The 25,077-nt window shown below is 33.6% G+C and overlaps 1 protein-coding gene across 5 annotated transcripts in view; it reads right to left on the bottom strand.

Annotated features, from left to right (window-relative positions):
- Positions 1-25,077, bottom strand: part of fes (FES proto-oncogene, tyrosine kinase) — a 55,146-nt gene that overhangs the window by 6,355 nt on the left and 23,714 nt on the right. For 2 of the 5 annotated variants that reach the window (XM_087259705.1, XM_087259704.1), the window contains exons 6-16: positions 22,210-22,393; positions 18,871-19,008; positions 16,526-16,645; positions 11,549-11,671; positions 10,520-10,709; positions 8,950-9,030; positions 8,629-8,865; positions 5,219-5,341; positions 2,658-2,711; positions 2,442-2,560; positions 1,730-1,824 (exon numbers count right to left, since the gene is read on the bottom strand). In XM_087259705.1, the coding sequence (XP_087115831.1) occupies positions 1,730-1,824; positions 2,442-2,560; positions 2,658-2,711; positions 5,219-5,341; positions 8,629-8,865; positions 8,950-9,030; positions 10,520-10,709; positions 11,549-11,671; positions 16,526-16,645; positions 18,871-19,008; positions 22,210-22,393 (1,464 nt within the window). Of the gene's footprint in view, positions 1-1,729; positions 1,825-2,441; positions 2,561-2,657; positions 2,712-5,218; positions 5,342-8,628; positions 8,866-8,949; positions 9,031-10,519; positions 10,710-11,548; positions 11,672-16,525; positions 16,646-18,862; positions 19,009-22,209; positions 22,394-25,077 lie in introns of all 5 variants that reach the window. The other 3 variants (XM_087259707.1, XM_087259706.1, NM_001199869.1) reach the window with 2 other exon arrangements.

Genomic DNA, 25,077 nt, shown 5'->3' with positions numbered 1-25,077 from the left:
CTTTGTAATCTAGTCTTATCTTTGTAATTTCTTCATTCATTTTCTTGTCGGCTTAGTCCCTTTATTAATCCGGAGTCGCCACAGCGGAATGAACCGACAACTTATCCAGCAAGTTTTTATGCAGCGAATGCCCTTCCAGCTGCAACCCATCTCTGGGAAACATCCACACACACACTCATACATTACGGACAATTCTGCCTACCCAATTCACCTGTACCACATGTCTTTTGACTGTGGGGGAAACCGGAGCACCCGGAGGAAATCCACGCGAAGGCAGGGATAACATGAGCCGAGGTTCGAACCAACAACCTTCTTGCTGTGAGGTGACAGCACTACCTACTGCGCCACTGCGTCGCCTTGTAATTTCCTATTTTATTTAATATAATTAACAAACAGGCAAGCTGATAAAAAACTACAGATGTAACAAAATTAGAACCTTTTTTCGCAGAAAAATTATATTATAACTAATTAATAAATAAAATTTAATGAATTTTTTTTATATAAATTTTAAAAGTAATCATTAAAAAATACAATTAATAAACAAAAAACAAAGCAATGGTGATTCGAAGAAAAATAGTTCCTTAAGAATTTCTGTCCACATTAAATAGAATTGCATATAAAGTATAATGCATAATATTACTAATACATTATTCATAAAATAAAAAAATATTATTAATAAAATAAACAAAATGCTCTTTGTAACAATTAAGGAGTTCCTTTAAGAACTTTTCAGTAAATACTAAATAAAAACAATATTTAATGATTTCATAATTTAATTATTAATTTAATATACGATGAAAAACTGATTAAATTAAAAATATCAAATTATAAAATGTGTATTATAATTACACATATTAAGTGTGTATTAATAAAAACATATAACAAGTATGTATATATTCATTCATTTTCTTGTCGGCTTAGTCCCTTTATTAATCCAGGGTCGCCACAGCAGAATGAACCGCCAACTTATCCAGCAACCCATCTCTGGGAAACATCCACACACACACACTCATACATTACAGACAATTTAGCCAACCCAATTCACCTGTACCGCATGTCTTTGGACTGTGGGGGAAACTGGAGCACCCGAAGGAAAACCACACAAACGCAGGGAGAACATGCTAACTCCACACAGAAACGGCAACTGAGCCAAGGCTCGAACCAGCGACCTTCTTGCTGTGAGGCAACAGCACTACCTACTGCGCCACTGCTTCGCCCAGTATTTATATATATATAGCCAAAGGCTAAATGTAATATATTAAAACATTACATAATAATAACAATATCATAATTCAATAAGAGATAATACAAAAAATACATAAACAGAAACAAAACATTTTACATAAAAAATATTAGTTATGATTTTTCAGTTCAGTATATGATACACAACTTTATATTTATATTTATTATATATTTATATATATAACATTTACATATTTACTTATAATAATTATTAGATATAATAATTATAATTATTACTTAATTTAAAATTATTCCTGGGGATATATTTCTAAAAAGTTCCATTAAACATGCTCTCAGTACAGAAACCATGTCCAGTAGTCCTTCAAATTTCACAGTAAAATAAAATATGTTTTGTGGTGAGGGAAGCTTGACAGTGGCTTCGTGTTGATGGTAAAAAAATAAAATATATAAACAATAATTAAATAAAACATGATGACAGAATCTTCGCCTTTTTTTTAAAGTGATGTTTAACAAAGCTGTGATGTACCTTGCACCAGCTCCATGATGATGTAAATAGGCTGTTTTTGAGTGCAGACGCCGATAAGCTTCACTATGTTTGGATGGTCGTACTGTTTCAGGATCCTGGCGCAGAAACACAGAGATGTTCAGTTGAATGAGAAGGTGTGTGACCATATACTCTGTAAAATATCCTTAAAATAGCAGTTTTCAGTATTTTGTGATTCATCTTTTAATTTTTCCAAGTTTATTTAGGCTTTTGAGTTGCATTATGGGATGATCTATTATGATCTTTCTTTCAACAACTTTTAATCTTGAACAGATTGAGAAATTGACTTTAATTGACATTTTAATAGTTTAAAGTGATATATTGTCTGGTTTGGGGTTGTATATTATAGTACAAAAACCTGTAATAAACTGCCAGTTCATTTGCTGTCATTTTACAGGCTTATTCCTCTATACATTATTTCTTATACGTTATATTATTTCAAACTACTAAAATGTCAATAAAAGTCACTTTGTTAAACTGTAGAGTTGAATTTTCAACATCAAAAGTCGCAGGGCAGAGATCAACATCCCAGAATGCAATTTACAACCATAAATAAATGGAAAAGACAAAATACAGAAACTGAATTTTTAAAAAAAAATTTTTACAGTGTACAGGTGTGTGTGTGTGTGTGTGTGTGTGTGTGTGTGTGTGTGTGTGTGTGTGTGTGTGTGCGTGTGCGTGTATGTATATAAACCTGGCCTCCATGAGGAACTTGTTCTTGTGTTCTGCAGGCAGGTTTTCTCTGCAGGCTTTCACAGCCACTGGAGTGTTGTCTGAGCGCAGGCGGCCGCTGAACACTTCACCAAAGTTACCCTGATAACATTATAAACCAAACAACATCATTAAACTGCTTTGGCCAGTTATTAGTTAAACATTGTATAAAACTTCAGTCCTTTTATTTAATTCTTACTCGACCAATGCTCTGTCCAAGAATGACATCATCATGTTCCAAGACCCACTTATCCTAAAAAAAGCCATAAAATGTATCTCTGTCAAAAATCTCTGCAAGTGTACAAGATATACAGCAGTAGACCTAGCAGCTAAAAAAACAAAGTCAAACGTCAAATATAGTATATTAATGTCCTTGTGAAATCAACATTAGGTCTTTTGTAGATGTTAGTAATAATTTAGTGTTATTAAATAATGCTATTATATAATAATAACATAAATAATAAAAATGAATAATAATAATAATAAAGATGTTTGAATTGTGAATTTTTCAATAGTTTTAAATAATTTTTGTAAAACATATTACTACTTGTACAACCACTCATTATAAAAAAATTATATAATATAATATAATATAATAAATATAATATAATATAATATAATATAATATATAATATAATATAATATAATATAATATAATATAATATAATATAATATAATAAATATAATCTAATATAATTTAATATAATATAATAATAAAACAAATTTTGGTTTGAGGTTTAAAATAAATAAAATAACAAAATAAAATAAATTAATTAATTAAAATAAATAAATAAATACATACAGAAATTAACTACTAAATAAGCTTAATATTATTATATTATTATTATATTTTCTTTTATTAAAATATTTTAATATTGCTATTATTATTATTAATATTAATTTAAAAAGTATTAAGTACTTTGCTATGGTAAATATTAATAATAATATATTTTATATATAAATCATATAATAATAATAATAAGAATAAGAATAATAAAAAATAATAATAAAGATTTTGATTGTGGATTTTTCAATATTTTCAAACAATGTTTATAAAATATATTACTACTACTACAACCACTCATTATAAAAAATATAATAATAACACAATTTTTGGTATAAAGGTTAAAATATTAAAAAATAATAATAAAATTAACTATTTAAAGAGAAAATAATAAATACATACATTAATTAATTAATTACCAATTAAGATTGTTAAAATTATATTATTATTAAAATAGCTTATTGTTATTATGGTCACACTTTACAATAAGGTTCATTAGTTAATGTTAGTTAATGCATTTACTAACATGAACAAACAATAAACAATACATTTACTACTGTATTTATTCATGTTAGTTAACAATAGTTAATGAAAATACAGTAGTTCATTGTTAGTTCATGTTAACTCATGGTGCATTAACTAATGTTAACAAGCATGGACTTGGATGTTAATAATGCATTTGTAAATGTTCAATTATGATTAATAAATGCTGTACAAGTGTTGTTCATGATTAGTTCATGTTAGTAAATGCATTAACTAATGAACCTTATTGTAAAGTGTTACCGTTATTATTATTATTAATTTGATAATTATTACGTAATTTACTATGGCAAATAATAATAAAAATATATTTTATATTTAAATAAAATAATAATAATAAAGATGTTTGGATTGTGGATTTTTCAATAATTTGAAATAACGTTCGTAAAAAATACTACTGCTTCTACAACTACTCATTATAAAAAATACAATAATAACACTATTTTTGGTTTAAGGGTTGAAAAAAATAAATGAAATAATATACATAAATTAAAATTAAAATAATAAATACATACAGAAACGAAATAAATAATTATTAAATAAGCTTACTATTATTTTATTGTTATTATATTATAATTATTATTCATTATTGTTATAATTATTATTAATATTAATTTAACAATAAAGGAATTCACTTTGGTAAATATTAAAAATATATATATTTTATATCTAAATAAAAAAAAAAAAAATAATAAAGATGTTTGTATTGTGGAATTTTCAATAGTTTCAAGTAATGTTTGTAAAAAATATTACAACTTCTACAACCACTCATTATAAAAAATATAATAATGAAATTAAATAACAAAATAAACTTAATTAATTAATTAAAATAAAAAATAAATACATACAGAAATTCATTAATTTATGACTAAATAAGATTAGTATTACATTATTGTTTTTATTATATTAGTATTATTATTTTCAAATAGATTATTATTATTGTTGTCGTTATTATTATTATTATTATTATTAAGTTAAAAATTAAGTAATTTACTATGGCTAATAATAATAATAATAATTATGATTTTATAGATTGTTTAATACAAAGGTTTTTGTATTGCTGGATTATGAATGTTTTTAAATAATAGTAATAAGAACAATAGTTTAGTTACTATTACAAATACTTTTATGAAGCAATTATTTGAAAATATTTATAAACCTACAATTTAAACGTCTTTAAAAAAAATCTAACTAGGGTCAATCAAATAAACATGATTAGTTTTTTAATTGTAATTACAGTAGTTTGTGGAGTATAGTGATGACTAGTGTATTTTAAAGTGGACACAAAGGGGCGCTAAAACCTCTCTGAACAGCTCAACAGGACAGTGATGTTGAAGAAATTACTAAATATTTTTTTCAATTCTAATCTTGGCAATCATATATCAGCTACACATCAGTAACAATTCATTTAGAGCTGTAGTAGATCAGAGACCAACCTTCGGGATGGGTTTCTTCAGTACAATCTCTGTCCTCTTTGTGACCGTTTGATGGGAATTAAAGAGATGATTCACTAGCAGCGGGACAGAGATGAATCCCTCACCGTCCAGACGATACACTCCCTAAAACACACACACAAATATAATGACTTCAAATAATAAAGAAAATAATCTGAAGCAGCACACAATCTACCAGACTGAGTAAAAGCTTTTAGTTGACTTTACTTTGAATAAATCCATTGCATTAATTTTGTTAGCTAAATTACCTATGTGCATAGTTATGTTCAGTCAACTTAACAGCTTCCACCAACAATGAGTTTAAATTAACTTTATGTAAGATCAACTTGTTGCTTTTTATTCAATGCGTTTACTCACATTTGAAAGTGAAGTAACTAATCGCTTTTTAAACAGCAGACAGAAAATGATTTCGTCACAAATATTTTTGTAATAGCAATGTTACTTTAAAGTTTAAAGTCATAGTTTACCTGGAAATAAATATTTGTTATTATTATACTTACCTTCGGACAATGGAAGATGGATATTTTTCTTTCAGTAGAGCATTAAAGAATATTTTTTTCAGCTCAAAACATGATCTTTAGTGATTTATAATATGTAAATCAATGGCTACACATTATAATATGCCTAAAAAGACTAAACAAAAAAAACACCGAGGTCTTATGAAGCAAAACAACTCATTTGTGCAAGAAACTGAACATTAGTTTCAACATTATTACATTATGATTAAGTAAAAAAGCCCCTACTGTACATCTTATATGACCTAAGTGAGAGTAAATAAACAGCATATTTGTAGATTAATTTGAAATTGATTCATTCAATTTATTTTTTTTTTTATACATAATTTCACTTCACAAAAACAGTCTGCAGAAACACTTTGGGCTCTATCATTCACTCAGCGCAATAAGGTGCAAGACATGTTTGGCGCGATTTGTTGCTATTTTCAGACCAGCGCAACCCTAATATTCACATTTTGCACCATGCTGTTTAAATGGCAAATCCATTTGCACCACTTTGTGGACTCAGGGGCGTGCTGGTCTGAAAATAGGGTGCGTTAGGGGCATTGTTAGCGTGTTGCTATTTTGAGGAACTGAAATAAACTGCGCAATTTGACCAACTGAAAGCTGGTCTAAAGTCCAGCTTAGAGTGCGTTAATTATGTGCCTATGTGGGTACAAATGCTAACATATTGCTTAACAAACACAGGATGTACAGCAATACACAAATATCTTTACATATAAAAGAAATTAAGGATTAAAATATTACAAAAATGATTATTTTCTAGATAATTATTAAAACCACTGCCTCCATGGCTTCTTCATGTCGGGGGCTTTTTTCAGTTCATTCATGACCATTTGCATTTGTATAATGTTATTATCATTAGTATTATTTATTATATGCATATTTATATTTGCTTTGATACATTTTCGGGTTTTGGAGATGTATGCATCACCATATGGGGCATAAGAATAGGACGTGTGTTTGGATATGACCAGCATTTTGCAGGAAAGTAGAACGGAATTGAGAAATAGTTTTGAAACAAATCTTTGTGCTTAACAAATGAAATAAAAAATGTAGGCTAATGGATGTCTTCAAAAGAGTGCGTACAACACCATTTCCTTATCCACGAAAGTAAATTAGTAAAGTAACGAGTAAAAGTAAAGAGGGCGAATGGAGGAGGCTCGTTCTTTATCCTTGTGCTGCAGATGGTTTGTTTACCTGTTTTCTCACCAGTGAATCATTCAGTTTTTCCTCTTACAAAGTGCACCTTGTAAATAGCAAATGCGCCTTTGGGCAAAGCAACTGACTCTTAAAGGGAAAGGGAGATGAGACTCTGATTGGTTTATTATTAATTTTTAATGATTATTGGTTAATTATTAACTTATTAAGGCCCCTTTTACACTGTCTGGTCTTGAAGCCCAATTCCGATTTGTTGTCTATATCTGTCCGTTTACACATTCTTTTAATTGTGACACATATCCGATTTATGAGTTTACATTTGCTATGCCATTCACGACAGGGCTCACCAATCTCAGTCCTGGAGGGCCGATGTCCCTGCAGAGTTTAGCTCCAACTTGCCTCAACACACCTGCCTGGATGTTTCAAATATACCTAGTAAGACCTTGATTAGCTTGTTCAGGTATGTTTGATTAGAGTTGGAGCTAAAATCTGCAGGACACCGGCCCTCCAGGAACAAGTTTGGTGACCACTGATTTACAATGTCGCACATACATAAAGGCGGGTTCTAGCATCTGTGCCACACTACCAACGATGGAAGAATTTGTCTTCTTTTTAGCTCTGTAAAATATGCAAATATATAGAATTATATATATATATATAATATGTAAATATATATAAGTTCGCCCAATGTTAAAATGATTTTGAGGCGGAGGAGGAGTGAAAGTGCTGTCATCGCAGCTTGCGCCTGTGGTTTATGTATGGTTTCCTTCACCTTTCAGAGAAATTTGTGGGTACGAGAGAGATCTCAGGTCTGGTGGGAGCAAATTGTGGCCACTGACCACTTTTCTCCTCCATGTTTCCTCTGTTGTTGTTGTTGTTTACCGCATCAGCGTCACCACACATGCTCTTCCTTCTATGTCATTAAATTGCGGAGAAGCACCACATTGTCGCAAGTTTAATGACGTACAAAACTTAATGACTCAATAAATCCGATCTGGCTGGTTACATGACAGTCGCATTGTCACATATCCAATTTATATCCACATATGAAGGAGGCCTGAAACAGATCTCTGAATATCTGAATGTATGCATTTTTTTTCGTGTTTACATTGCCATAGAACAGATCTGATCTGTGTCACATATGAGCAAAGAAATTTGGAACTGGGTCACATTTAACTGGCAGTGTAAATGGGGCCTAAAAGAATAAGCACAACCCTGTTAGACCATGCTCTGGGGCGCAAAGCATATTTTTCAATCCTTAAAATAGCAAAAGTGGATTTGGACATGTCCTTAACCCTTTGGGCCATACACTTTAGACTTTGCGCCTAGATCATTAAAATAGAGCCCTTGGATTGACATTCTGCCTTTGTATGTGTCATCTAAGGGAAAAGCCCCACCCATTGGAGTTTTTGAATCTGCCACAATGAGGCATTCATAGACCCGCCCCCTTTTGAAAAGAGCATTTCTCATTTGAATTTAAAGCGACAGTCACCAAAACAGGACCATTAGCATCAAAGCCTAAAAGGAGCAGTTTCAAAGAGTTATAACAAATTTCTTGTGTGGTATTTTGAGCTGAAATGTCACATATTTACTCTAGGGACATCAGAGACTCATTTTACATTTTGTTAAAAGAGGCATAATAGGGCCGCTTTAAACCAAACATTCCACCACCCATGATAACACACAGTGAACTCATTTGCAGTATGGTAAACTCACGTCTGTACTCTGAATGAGGAAGTGTCGGCACTGACCGCCCCAGTGCACAGAAAGCACATATTCCTGTTTTCCCTGACTTTCTCGAACCAGAAAGTCTCCATCATTTTTCAGCAGCTCCTGCACCTCCATACGTGGGATGGCACCATGATACCAGACCTGCTGCGTCAGGGGCTTCTCCACGTCGGGCACTGGTGTCAAGGCTGGGGGAACCTGTTGAGGTGTATAAAACACACTACTCTACAGACACAAGTTGCACATACAGATATGAGCGCTGAGCAGGGAGGAGCTGAGAGAGAAAGACAGACGTGAAGCACTACTGACCGTGTATTTGGGCTTGAACAGGCTGCTCAGGTGATTCCTGATTACATCAATGTTCAGGTGCTTGTGGTCTTTGTCACGCTCCTGCATGATATGATATAAGGATGAACTACATGATAGATAAGGTGTGCAAATGTAATGATGCATATATTAAAGCCTCTCCTAATACTATAATTACATTATATTTTTTGTATTTACATATATTGTCATTCACTCATGCATGTAGTTTTTCTATACATAACAAATTTAACATTCGAATGAACCGGAAGATGCAACCATTTTCTTTATCGTATTGTGACGCAGATCCTAAAGAAACGTAATATTAAATGAGAAAACAGTGGGCGTGGCTTGTTATTTCTACTGCGAGCTGATTGGATGTTGTAAAGTAGGCATCTCATTCAGAAAAATCTGGAAAAATGTTTCAGGAGAGTTATTACAACCTAACAGACTCCTCCTCTTGTTTTTTTGTCATAGCACTGTCTAAACTGACGGTCGGAATCTGAGAATCTGACTGAAAACAAACAGGTTTCAGATTTAAATGCAACGATAGTGAAATAATATTTAAAGGAAATAAACATGATAAAACACTGGCAGTCATGAAATGACCTCCACAGAGTCCAGACCTGAACGTTATAGAGGTAGTATGAGATCAACTGAAAAGAAATTTTCCATATTTATGATTAATTTCTGTTTATATCTTAATTAAGAGACAAAGAAATACCCAAACATTATACAGTACTGTGCAAAAGCCTTTGTATAAACGTCAGTCTTAATAACTCAATTCTAATAACTGGTTTATTTTATCTTTGTATGATGACGGTAAATAATATTAGACTAGATATTTTTCAAGACACTTCTACACAGATTAAAATGACATTTAAAGGCTTAACTAGTTTAATTAGGTTAACTAGGCAGGTTAGGGTAATTAGGCAAGTTATTGTATAAAGATTTGTTCTGTATAAAATATAGCTTAAACGGGCTAATAATTTTGACCTTAAAATGGTTTTTAAAAAATTAAAAACTGCTTTTATTCTAGCCGAAATAAAACAAATAGGACTTTAACTAGAAGAAAAAATACTATCAGACATACAGTGAAAATTTCCTTGCTCTGTTAAACATTATTTGGGAAATATAAAAAAAAAATCTTTGTCTTGTTATGGGTGTTCACAGGGAAAAAGCCATATTCGGAAAGGTCAAAGAGCATGAGAGAGAGAGCCCTGGTAGTTCAGAGTATAGATAGTTGTGCAATTCTCGTATTTCAAAATCAACTTTACAACATGTTACAACAAGCATGACTGTCATTTAAAGTAGACCTTCTGCTTTTTACAGTTTTGATGAAGCTACTAGATTGTTTACAGGGGCCATTTTATGATTTCATTGTACTTTCAGTCAAGTTGATGTTTTATAAAGTTACAAAGGTTTTAATTCATATGTAGCTGCGTGAATTTGACTTAGTATTGCAGAATGGTAAATCCAAAGTTTAAAACCTTTCCAAATCAATTCAAGTACAGCTGAAGAAAGCAAAGTGAGTGTAGGATGTAGGAAAGACTGAATAAGTTGCAAGTTAACTAACTGAATTGCTGGAGGTCAGAGATATCCGATCATCATCCAGGCCTAAAGAAGGAAGCTCATTAGTGCCAAGACACTGAAGTTTATCTGCCAGAAGCCTCCGCTGGGCCTCCAGACGAGCTCGAACCACCATAGACAGAACCACCTGCTGCCTGCTGTCCTCCAGAGCGTTACGTTTACTGAACTGATAAACCCTGAAAAACAAAAGATCGCATTCATAGTTAAACAAAATCAACATCATGCAATTCTGAGTGTGCTTCAGACGTCTTCTTATACGACACACTCCAAACTACTTGATAACATTGTGCAATTCTGAGAGTGCTTAATGCAGGTGAGTGGACTTGACAAACCACCTGTTGGTAAATCTTTTTCTGTTCATATGCACCAGACACATTCTCATAAGCACCTCATACTTCGTGAAAACATTGTGCAATTCCGAGTGTGCCTTACGCAGGTGAGTGGGCTTGAGAAACCACCTGTAGGTGACACTCGTTTCCTCTCCATATGCACCAGACACCTTCTTATTATGCACTTCTAATAAGCATCCCATACTTCTTGAAAACACTGTGCAGTTCTGAGTGTGCTGCAGTTAGTCGAGTGGGTTTGACAAACCACATGTAGGAAAAAATTTCTCCATTCTGTAAGCTTGCTCGGAGAAAAAAAAAGAAACTAACTCAGACTTGTCATAGCATCTGTACACGTGGCTTGTTGTATAGATCAAACCACTGACCTAAACTCTTCCTTTAACCCAATTGTTTTTAAAAGCAAACGTAAGAGAAAAGTGCACTGCGCCTTGGCAACCACAGACTGACTTTATGCAAATATGACTCATTTCATGCAGTTCAGAAGCACTTCTTTCTTGTGGTCATCATAAGCTTCCTTCATTGTGAACTTTGCAGTCCGTTTACCTTCACAAACAGCCATTTTACTACATGAAAGGTGATAAAAGCATAGTAGGGACACTGTAAAACTCTATTTGGTAATTATACTGCTGAGGCGTTTAGTTTTGTGTGCAAAGACCTTGCAGGCTCACCTTTGCCCTATGTTCGCAGATCTCTCCTCATCCTGCAGATCCAACTCCAGCTGGTTTACAGTGGCCTGCTGCGAACTCAGAGTACTGGCCAGACCCAAGAGCTCCTCCTCCACAGCCGTGAGCCTTAAAGGGTCACGAAACACCAAAGCACATTTTTTGAGATGATGGCATTCATATGTGTGTCCCATGCTGCTAAAAACACTATTAGGACAAACATGTTTCACAAAAAAAAAGAGTAAAATATTATTATTATTTATTTATTTATTTTTTTTGGTTATTTCGCAAATTCATTCTTTCGGTTTGAAAAGAAATTTTGATGCTGCGTCACGGCCATGAGATTCTTGTGTAAAAGCAAGCATTGAGACTGGATGTCTGTATCGGCGGGTACAACGAGACGTCTTTGAGTTTTCAGCATTAATTCATGAGAAAGACTTGGTTTAAAGCAATCAGTAAGCTCTATTGTAAATGAGGTTCAGACGTAATTAAAAAAAGTGAAAGAGGAAGAATTGTTCGGAGACATGGGTCATCAGTGTTTCGTTTATAAATGTGCTGCAACAAATGTTTTGTTTTCATTTCCCACTTACAGAGAGCAGCTGGCGTGTGGCCTCACATCTGTGGATGACAGTGGTCTGCTAACATGCGGCAGCAATATGTTTGTAAGCAACATTTTTTTACCTGAGAGCTTTTCGCAACGGGTGAAATCCGGATTGCCGCTCGTCTTCTTTTAAAAAAAAGACACGTTTCCAGTTCGTGTAGATTGTCCTTTCTCTACGGATTAGGTAAGTGTGTGATCAGTGTTCTTTGTTACTGAGTTAGGTAGTATTGTCAGCAGTACGCTCCGTTTTTAAAGACATACCATGATCAAAATGCTTTAGTAACCAAGTGTACAGTACGTTAATATCAAAATAACATTATGGACTAAAAGATCTGCTGTAAATGCTGCTCTCCCAATGTAAACAAGTAAACACCTTAATCAAACTATTACCGTCATGTAGGATTTTCAATGGAAATGATTTTCGCCGCATTTTGTGACAGGATAGTCTTTACACACTGTTTGACGCTATTCTCTGCACCTAACGAGTCTCTGCAACTACCGAGAAATGTGGAGGTTTTTTTTTCTCCCATACGGCGTGCGGTATCAAATTCCATTAACACTAGACTCTTACTGTAGTTCCTTCCATCTAATACATCTCGTTTGTCACGGGGGGCATGCATGAAAAATTCCTGAATGAAAGTGAAAGTGCCAAACTGCGTTTAAAGTCGACAAATTAAGAACGAAACACCCAAAATTACATGAAACACCGGAGGAAATGTGGATAGCGCGGCAATGATGCAATGATGTTAATCGTATTATGTGCTATAACATTTAAAACAGGATCATGATAATTTAAACACCGTGATCATAATATTGTTTAATTTAGACGCAGGCTACTAATTTGATTACTGATGTCCATGTAAACGTAGTCACTGTCTATCTCTGCGTCTGTGTTTGCTGTGAAAATCAGGGCGTGCAAGTACTGAAACTCCCCTTTTCATGCAAACCCTTCCCTCTTTTACCACTCGACACTCCCCCTAAACAAAGCTGGACTCACCCACTTTCCTGACTTTTTTCAAACTAGAGGTGTGAAAACACCCTGCTGAGACAGGGGGGTTTCATGGACCTTTAAAGAACAGCAAAAAGAGAAGCAGTGATGAGACTGCAAAATGAGGTATGATGCTACTGAAAATAGTGAAAATACTGCAGCCAGCCAGTCATGCAAGCAAATTTTTGTGAAGTGTGTATATATATATATATATATATATATATATATATATATATATATATATATATATATATATATATATATATATATATATATATATATATCAGGAAGTGTGAACGTTTTCAGCACTGGTGTTTTTTGCTGCATTTAAAAGGGCAGTTCACCCAAAACTAAAAGAAATTCAATTACTCACCCTTCACTTGTCACAAACCTGTTGAGTTTATGTCTTCTGTTAAACATAAAAGCTTTTTTGAAAAATGTTAAATGAAAAATAATTTAAGGGAAACTGGTAACCATTAAATTTCATAGTAATTGTTTTTCCTAATACGGATGTCAGTGGTTACTTACAAAGTCCCTTTAAGGCAAGTCATTACACTTAGCGGCCATTTTTCAAATGCCTCTCGGGCAATCTACACTAGGCATTCTGTCTAAATGAGGAAACATCAAATTCTCCAAGACTGTTTGTCAAGCTAACTGTACGATTATCTTCTTCTGGATAATGCTTCGTCTGATCGCGCTGGTCTTCTGAAGTAATTAACAACTTGGTCTTGCAGGCGAATCTCCTCCAGAAATGACAGCAAATCTTTGTTTGCAGGTTTGTGGGCGTTTGAGTGGTTGCTGTCATGTAATGTGTGTTTGACACAGCGGATTGTACCTCACATTCATTTCATACAGATTACAATCCGGAAAACTGTTGTTTTCAAGAATAGTTGGTTCATTTAAAAGTACAGATTTCAAACTTTATGTGGATATATTTCTTATGTATGTAAGGCAAGTATTCGTTGAGATTTCAGTGTGCTTGTTGACCACATTAACCGTCATAAAAGCACATGTCTGCTCCGAGCTTCTCACCCAGAGATTCGTCAGTTATTAGCGATCACTGATTGGTGCTTTTACTAGTAGGCGGGGCTTCAGTCATCATATTGACTATTACACATGTTCCCATGCAAAACCATATCAGTGACATGTCTTGTGTCTTCTATAGTCTTTGTTGCTGGCTTCTAACATTCTTCCAAATATCTTTTGTGTTCAGCAGAAAAAAGAAACTTAGGGTGAACTGTCCCGTTAAAAACGACAATATTGTGAAATAGTATTAAAATTTTTAATTAACATTTTGTAAATATAATTTTTATTATATTTATTATATAGTTTTTAAAATGTAATTTAACATTTTTGATGACAGAGCTGAAATTTTAAGCAGCAATTACTAGTTCTTAAGTCATTAATGAGCATTTTAATGCATCCTAGTTGAATAAAATTATTTATTTAAAAAAAAAAAAAACTTACTGTATCCAAACATATAAATGCTTTTACAAATGTTACAGTACTTTTTCTTTTTATTTAGTCAATAAAACTATAAACAATTAAAATATTTCTTGAGTATGCAAACATTTTTCTTTTGAATGGGTTGTGAATTTGACATTATTATTATTAATATTATCAGGGCTTGACATTAACTTTTTTGATCACCAGCCACTGTTGCAAGTAGCTTTCCAATGTAACTAGCCAATCAACATTTACATTAGCCACAATTTTGTATTTGTAAAAATATATTTTATATGCATAAATTTGACTTTGGCATGCAAAAATTGCCTTAGATTTTGTGATTTGTCCACATGCCTAATCGTTCATTTAAGTTTTTTGTGTGTTGTGTATAAGCTTGCTCAATGAGCATGAGCAAATGGGCTGTGGTTTCATAGTTTGGCATTGCAATTAGTTTTTTTCTATGACTTTTCAGGGCTTAACACTAAAGGTTTACCTTTTTTTTCTCTGGCCAAGTAGAAAGTGTGTTGTGGGGAGGTCATGAGTGTAAAATCAGATCATCAGTTAACTATACGTACATGGAGAGTTAATCTCCAATTGAAACTTAATTTTTTTTTTTTTAAATTTCCCAGGATACAGCAGCCACAACGGCAGGATAGCAGCACCTGGAGGTCACTAAATCCACAAATTAGTATTTTTTGTCATTATTACGAATTTTTACAACAAACAAGCACATGTATTAATACATTCATCACCACGTTCGTGTTTTACCGCCATGCTTTAAAAACAAATGCTAAAATAAAAACGGCTATAAAAACTATAATCCCTAATAATAACTTCTGTACAGCAGTCCCACAACATTCCGACACTTGAATACCCTGTCAGAAAAGTCTAGTGGCTGGGATTGGGCTTTTTACAGTGTCTGCTATAATGTTAATGTTGTTTTTGGTGTGTTTACATAGATGAATATGGCCACAGTGTATGTAAATGTGCAGTATAGTAACAATCTTATTGCCACATTATATCTTTATGATAACATGATATATGCATTCAGTGATTTCCTGAAGCTAAATACTGGAAAAAATAACAGCTGGAATAATTTGCGATCTTCAATCTCATATGAAGCAAGAGATTGCGATGACATATGATGACGTGTATAGGTGCTGTAGTGCTGTCCCAATTCTTAGGGGTACATTTTGAAGCCCTTCCCCTTAACCCTAGGTTTTAAGGGCAGGGGTTTAAGGGTTAGGGGTAAAAAACTAGAATTGGGATTAGGTCTAACAGTCTACTCTTTAGTGACGAGCCAGCATTAGCAATTTAAAAATTATTTTCAACCAGCCAAAGTGGCTAGTGAGAGCAGCTGTTTAACCCACCACAGCTGAAATCTACCTGCATTTGGTATGTGTTAATGTGAAGCCCTGATTATAATAAAATTTATATGAACACACAACCAATTACCAGGTTTGTGCTTTTTGGCACAAAAAAAGTGTTTTTTAGCACATTTTGCAGATTATAGAAAAAACCTTTTGCTGTAAAAAAACCCCCTGCGTAATGGGTTGTGATGTCCTGCTTAGAGAATAGATTTTAGTGTGCAAATAAAAAAACTAATTATCTGGTTTCTAATTAGCTTAAAATGGTGCCTGTTATCCAAAACAAACACACACACACTCACACACACAAACAATAACAAACAACAACAAACACACACACACGCGCATATATATATATATATATATATATATATATATATATATATATATATATATATATATATATATATATATATATATATATATATATAAATCCATAAAACCTGTTAGAGTGTTCAATTGTTCATCACAGTTTTAGAAACAACAACAGCGATTTCACTTCTTCCTTTCTGGCATTTGCGCTTTCACTGCCAGCACTGTTGCTCCACAGTGGTGGTCAGAAAAAAGAAGCAGCAGCTCACCGATGCTGGATTCCCTCTACTGTGAGCTCATTGAGCTGCAGATCTTCAGGCTCCAGAGCGTCAGCCTCTTCCAGCAGACTGCAGTCAAACTCCACACATGCAGGAACCTCTCCTCGTGACCTGCACAAATGAAATGGAGATAATGCTCGCTATGACTTGATTAATCAGGATTTGATTATTAAACCTAAACTGGGCTGTGATGTTATTAGTTGAATTTATTTTTTAGTCATGTTGTAGTCAAAGCAACTTTCCCTCCCACTTCAACAACATGTTTTCTTAGTGAAAAATATCTATCTATCTATCTATCTATCTATCTATCTATCTATCTATCTATCTATCTATCTATCTATCTATCTATCTATCTATCTATCTATCTATCTATCTATCTATCTATCTATCTATCTATCTATCTATCTATCTATCTATCTATCCATCCATCCATCCATCCATCCATCCATCCATCCATCCATCCCTTCCTCCTTCCATCCATCCATCCATCTAACAAATTATCCATCCATTCTTATCCATCTATCCATCCATCCATCAGTTTAACAATGAATAAATCCAATATTAAATGAATCTATTTATCCATTTAACCATCAATGAATATCCATCAATCTTTGTATCTATTTAACAATGAATCCATCCATTAATCTATCCGTCCATCCATCCATTAGTAAATCCAATGCTTTAATCTAAAAATCTATTTTTCTATCTTTCTATCCATCTGTCTGTCTATTCGTTCATCCATCCATTCATCCATCCTTATATCAGATAAATTATCATTAAATCCAATCCATCCATCTTACAATCAATGAATCCATCCATCCATCCATCTAATGATTGATGACTCTATCTATCCATCGTCCATTTGTTCATCCATGCATCCATCCATCCATCTTTATATCTGTTTAACAATCAATAAATCCATCCATGCATACATTTAACAATCAATAAATACATTCATCCATCTAATAATCAATGAATCTATCTATCCATCATTCATGTTCGTTCATGCATCCATTCATCCATCTTTATATCCGTTTATCAGTAAATTCATCCATTCATTTAACAATCAATAAATCAATCCATCCATCCATCTAATGATCAATTAATCTATCTATCCACCATTCATCTGTTCGTCCATGCATCAATTCATACATCCATCTTAATATCTGTTTATCAATAAATCCATCCATCCATATATTTTAACAATCAATAAATCAATCCATCTAACAATTGATTAATCTATCTACCCATCCATCTTTATGTTTAACAAGCTATGAATCCATCCATCTGTTTAACAATCAATGACTATACATCTTTACATCTGTTTGACAATCATTGAATCCATCCATACGTTTAACAATCTATCCATTCATCTTCATAACCATCTTTTCAACAATACTTCTATCAATCCATCCATTCATCCATTCATTTAGCAATCATTTAATATATCCATGCATCCATCTTTATATCTGTTTAACAATCCTTCTATCAATCCATCCATCCATTTAACAATCAATCTATCCATCTTTATATCTGTTTAACAATACTTCTATCAATCCATCCATTCATTTAGCAATCATTTAATATATCCATGCATCCATCTTTATATCTGTTTAACAATCCTTCTATCAACCCATCCATCCTTCCATCCATTTAACAATCAATTAATCTATCCATGCATATATCTTTATATGTGTTTAACAATCCTTTTAATCCATCTATCCATCCATTTAACAATCAATCTATCCATGCATCCATCTTTATATCTTTTTAACAATCCTTCTATCAACCCATCCATCCATTTAACAATCATCATATCTATTTATCCATGAATCTGTCTTTATATCTGTTTAACAATCCTTTTATCAATCTATCCATCCATCCACCCATTCATTCATCCATCCATCCATCCATCCATCCATCCATCCATCCATCCATCCATCCATTTAACAATCAATTAATCCATTCATGCATCCATCTTTATATCTGTTCAACAATCCTTCTGTCAATCCATTAGTTTATCTATCCATCCATTTAGGATTTTTAAAAGCTTAAGTTTAAGCTTTGTTAGTACAGCAGAATAGTTGCTAAGGAATCAGCTTTGACCAACCGTTTGATCCAGTTAATTATAATGTGCAATCTTGAATAATGAGCAAAAAAGGAACATATACAATTAAAGTTAACAGGGTCGACTTTGATGTTATGTTGACTTTAGGACACGACACACAGTTCAATATAGAAAGTAGGCAGCTGTGTGCTACATCCTTTGTTCATCTAATATGGGATCTCTTTGCATTTAGCAAAGCCTGGGGAACAAAAGGGAAATACTTATATACCTGTTTTGCTGAATGAAGTTGTCGTACTCTTTGTGCGGCTGGATGGCCTTCAGGGCATTGGCCATTTCAGTGTGAACACTCACTACCTCATCCTGAATCAAACTCGACAGATCAAAATACTCCTGCAGAATCTCTTTCCTGAGGACAAAAACAGGTCACATTACACACACACACCATAAACAGATACCCTACTTCTGCTTTTCCACTAACTGTATCTATATCTGCAGTATATTGTACATTCGGGGAAAAAAGCAGAAGTCTATAACTGTCGCCTGTTCTAAAAAAGGTAATGATTACGCATACTGCTGACCAGTAGTCAATGACACCATACACAAAAAACAATGCTGGGTTGTTGGGTCAAATACGAACACGCCCAATGTAGTTTTTTTTTTAAAGGACACCTATGATGCAAAACCAACTTCAGGATGCTGTTTGAACAGAACTGTGTGTAGGTGTAGTGTGTCCACAGTCATACTGAAATGATATAAACACAACAAATTAATTTTTTTAAATTCCTGACGTTAAAATAATATCCAAATACCTGTGATTTTGAGGCCTACCGCAAAGTGATGTAGTAATGTGGTTTTCCCCACCCACCAATATGATTGACAGGTGTATATTAACATGTCTTCATAGTAATCCATATAAACATGTCCACAGGACAGGATTTGCATAAAAACTGGGATTAAAAGATCTGTTCCAACTCTCTGTGATCAGCTGCACATGCAGAATGAGTTTTAAAAGTTTAAATGTTTATAAAACAGTGCATATAGTATTAAGAAAAGTAAAATCACAATGTAATTCATAACTGCTGGAATCGCCACTGCTGCGTCACTACAATTATAAGTGAAAATGTTTCAAGCACACAACAGGAGTCCCAGTTTGTAGATGTTAAATCCGGTTTACTTTGTACAGTAGTATAACATATCCATGCAGCAGTGTCTACTAGGGTTGGGCGATTCGGCATCATACGATGTCTAATATAAAACATCGCGATGGACGATGACATTGTCGTTATGTGAAAAGCGGGGAAGGAGGTGTTTGATAGAGTGCGTGCGACGTGTCTGAAGAGCGAGGAGTGATCCGGTGGTGAGGGTTGAGAAGGGTGTTCGACTTATTTGAGGACTGGGAGGGAGGCGCGCAATTTCCGGGAGATTATCACTCATCTGCGGGCATCTGGGAGGCTCTATGCATTTGCGGGAGACTTGGGATGTCTGAATATCACGTTTAACAACTATAGTGAGACGCAATCCAGCAATACATCCTTATTAAACTGTCCAATGTGCACTGCTCACTGGAGCTCAGATGGACGCATGACAGTGTGTGTGGCTGTGTGTGTGTGTGTGGTCATGTGGTGTGCTTTTTCAGAGGACTTTTCAGAAATGCTAGGTAAAACACGGTGTGGAAAGGGATCATCTTTATTCTGAAATGCCATTTTAAAACTAAGACGTGCTCGTGTAAACGGGACCTAAATGTGTGTTTTTCGCAAGCGGGTTTCCAACTGGGGCGGAGGATCGGCATCGTGTTGTCTATTGGCCATCAATTGCTTTAAGTAGAAATGCATAAATAGTGCAAAGTTAAAACAAGTTGTGCATGTATTGGGTACTTTTTAACGGCAACCGTGTGTCACTCGTCGTTTTAGAAAATCTTGAATAAACTCCACAACAAATACATCAAATAATCTTACTTGGTATTTTGACTCTGAACAGAATCTCTGCTTCATTCACATACATCTGTCACTGACTGCTGTTTATCTGATGTGACGCAACAGGAGAAACAGACACATGTGGGAACAGTGGGCAGGGAGAACCAGCTCATTTGCATTTGAAGGCACAGACAGCCACAACAGCTACAATGTCCTCTAACCCCAAAATTCACATATATTAATGAGAGTATAAAAATGATCTAATGAGTACTTTGAGCTGAAACTTTACAGACACATTCTGGAGACACCAAAGACTTATCTTAAATCTTGTCAAATGTGTAAAACAGGAGCCCTTTAAATTAGAATTTAATTACATTTTTTGTACCCAATGGTGTCTTTTTACCTAGCATTGAGTTAAAACAACCCAGAGCTTTTTAAAATTGTATCTATTGCATGCCAATCAACAAGCATTCAACACGTTTTTTTTTACACGGCTGTCTGGAATACATCATTTTGATTGGTCAGTTGTTACATTCCAAGATATGGTATTCTGACTAACACAGGCTCATGTGAGAACTTCAAACTTTCGCCATAAGTGAATACGCTGACGTCTATACAATTTCTAGGGTCAGACTGAATCTGCGGACATTTTTTGCTATTTCTGCAGAGAATTTTGGTAAAAATCTACGGATTTCTGCGGAATTATTTTGGAAGTATCATAACTAAAACATTAATATGTGAAATAAAAAATATTTATTTTAACCTTTATTTAATGTTTAAAATGCAAATCCAATTAGATTCACTTTATTTGGTAAATCTACTAAAATCTTAATCTACTAAAAGACAGAAAATATGACTTTACAAACTGCATTGTACATAAATCTGATGAACATTTTCATATTAGTCAATAATATCACTGTAATTAATAAAAAAAACTGAATAAACTTAGATTTACTCAAGTAAATAAAAATAATTAATGATGGGCTAAAAATTTGCGGAAATCTGTGGAAAATCTGCGGAATTCTGTGGAAAATCTGCGGAATTCTGCGGAAAATCTGTGGAATTCTGCGGAAAATCTGCGGAATTCTGCTCGCGCAGATTCCATGTGGGCCTAATAATTGCTTATATGTCACACTGCTATTTTTGACAATTTAGCACCATCTTGTGACTGAATAATACGTAGGTTAGTGCAGTCAGTGTTACCCAACCCTGTTCCTGAATTCACGCCGACAGTACACAATTTCAACCTTTTCCTAGGCAAACACACCTGAATCAACTTATCAGAACATAAGAGACTCCAAAACCTGAGGTTAATGGGTCAGATAAGGGAGACATACAGAATATGTACTGTTGGTGTGCCTCTAGGAACAGGGCTGGAAAACACTAAGTTAGTGTATGCTCCATTCATCCATTTTTGTTTCTGACAGCTTTGCCTACATGGAAAATAATGTAGTAAATCCAATAAATATTTTTTTTCAGTGGATAATCAAAGTATTAACAAACTTTCGTGGCTCAGAACAATGTTTTGTGTCACATATTACTGTTTAGTGGCTATGTAATAAATGGGCTAAAGTACATCCAGGTGGTTGTTTTCGCAGAATACAGTACTTTAAGTCATATGCAACAGTGCTCTGCTTCAATTCAGGCTGTCAATAGACCTGTCCGGCTTTATTTTGTGATGAAAGTTGACTCACAGAATTAGCACCATTTCCTCCTGCAGTGTCTGTAAGGCTCCGAGCAGCGCAGGCTGTGATTGGCCGTAGTGGAGCTGGTGATGAACCTGCGCAGCTTTCACTGACAGCACATACTCATTGTGGTGTTCATGCAGTTTCAGGGTGGCTTTGATGAAGCGCTCCTTCGCTTTGTCACGTTCTCTGTCTGTACAAAGGAACATCCACACGCTTGTCATGCATCAACATGTGAAACTTAACATAACACCTAATTACCAGACAATTACCAGACACTGCTATTCATATACAGCTATGGGGGGCCAGTTTCAGTAAAATGTTAGTATTTGTTTTGTTCTATAAAGTTCGGCTAAACTTTATTTTGTTTGTTTAATTAACCTTTTTTTTCCAGAAAATGACAATTTGTCGCAATAACAGTTTTTTTTTTTTAATTTGTTGCGATTGAAATTCATGATTAATCCACCAAACATTATTTTTTTTTATGTCTTCAGATGTTAAACATTAGTATTGCTGTTTAGTAAAAACTAAATACACTCATGTTTACATTTTTTTTTGTTATTTATTCAAGAATAAAATTGAAAGAAATGTCATCAGTAGTTTACAGAATTGAACAAAATTTTGTTTTACTTAAATACAAAAATATAAATCACAAACCCAGAATGATCTTCAAGTGGTCAATTGACTGCTTTGCAGTATATTTTCATTTATTAATACAATAAAACACGCACGCACACATATATATGTATAAGTCAAAAATATTGAGCAAGGAAATTTTCACAGAAAGTCTAATACTATTGTTTTCTTCAGGAGAAAGTCTTATTTGTTTGATTTATTTTGGCTTTTTAATGATCATTTTAACGTCAAAATTATTAGCCCCTTTGAGCTATAGATATTTTTCTCGATAGTCTACAGAACAAACCATCATTATACAATGACTTGCCTAATTACCCTGACCTGCCTATTTTATTATAAAAATCACAATAATATCTTGTTTTTTTGTTTTTGTTTTTGTACATGAATATTGATATAAGGTAGAAAGTGTTTATACTGTAATTCACTGTTTAGCAATCCTATACATTTACAGCTACTGTATGGAAAAGGGAAAAAGTTTTTCAGGATTTAGTGAGTAAAGTGTTAATGTTTGTTTTGTTTCATAAAGGTTTGCTTACATTTATTTGTTTCTTTGTTTTTTAAATAAATTTAACAAATTCATTTGTTGTGATTGAAATTCAGGATTATTTCACCAAAAATGTTAAAATGTTAAAACATTTAAAAAAAAAAAATGAATACAAACATGTCTAAAAACACAACATTCTGTTTCACTCCAATGCAAAACTATAAATCACAGACCCAGAGTGATCTTCAAGCGATCAATTAATTTTTTTGTATTGTTGTATATTTTCATTCATATAAACAAAAAATATATAAAGCTGTACACTAATCCTACTTAAAATAAAAACATTACATTTATTTTATGTTATATACGGTACCATCTTCAAGATTTTAAGATCAAGATATGCAATGTAACTATTAATATATATAAGCAATATTACAGAAGTGTAGATGTGTGATATGACTGTATGTCTGCACTGATGGGAGGTGTGGGTTGGCTCAAGGCCGCAGGCAGAGTGTTTTAGTGTCCCACCAGGGATCATATACATACTTCCATATTGCACTACTACAAGTGTGATATTGTGTTTATACAACAGTTTGAAGTCATAATCGTGTATATAAAAAAGAAAATCAAACACAGAGCCTCAAAAACTCTTTTTTAAAGAGGAACTACTTTCTTCTGCCGTTCACTCACATCTGCAGCTGATCATCAGAACAGCAGGAACCGTTGCTACTTCACAAATGTCACTTTAGAGCTAGTGTTTGAATGATTCTCTAGCGTAATGTCTAAAGTGATGACAAAACAGCTGATTTTGCTCACATTTTAAGATTATAAGGCTGAATGGCATGAAATGCCATCAGTCTACAGAGATTTCCCAGTATTTCTCTGTTGCAGTCGGGACATCACAATAATAAACCCAGAAAAAAACGAAGCAAAGCAAACACTAGCAGATTACTATGGTATAAATACAGCATTACAAAATGTTAACAAGAGAGAGATTGACTTAGAATGTCAATTACTTGTTTTATAATTATTTGATCAGCCCTAGCTTGAAAGGTACGTGTAGAAAATACTGTTGAAAATGCTCTGCTAAAGACTTATTGTGTGGTTTCTGTTGCCATCTTGTGGCGGAACGTCAACCATCTTTGCTCTGCTCAGTATGACTGAACGCACTGAATCTCCAAAAGTATGAATAGTTAAATCAGGCACTGCCCTTATAAATAAACTGCATAGTTGCAATCTAAACATCTACATTCTCGCATAAAAGCCTCAAAAGTATATGTATATGCTGTCATAAGTATATAGATATGCTGTCACTCCATGTGAGCGGAGTAATACACAAGGGTGAAGAGGCTGTACTAGTGCCTAATTTGAGAACCAGACAGAACCGAGATAATAATATAATGTTGCTTTCCTAAAATCCAAAATTTTTGGATCAGATTTAAATTGATCAAAAATGTTCCAGTGTACACTGAAAGAAATAAAATGCTAAACTATATTCAAACATTAGACCGTCAATTTTAAATTGAAATATTTCACAATATTTCTGTTTATATAAATACACCATACAGTATTTTTGACTGCAAACAATAAATCTCACTGACCCTGAATTTCTGATCTGCTGAGTGTGTTTATAATTACAACAGTAGATTTGCTCATTTAAATGTGCTCAGCCAGCAAAACCACAGAACTGTCCACATATCTTGCATTGCTTTAAACGCTACAAAAAACCATTGCAGTATATTTAAAAAAACATGTAC

Source organism: Danio rerio, chromosome 7 (assembly GCF_052040795.2).
Source record: "Danio rerio strain M-AB ecotype USA chromosome 7, GRCz13ab, whole genome shotgun sequence".
Lineage (NCBI taxonomy): Eukaryota > Metazoa > Chordata > Actinopteri > Cypriniformes > Danionidae > Danio > Danio rerio.
This window is presented reverse-complemented; position numbering and strand designations above follow the sequence as displayed.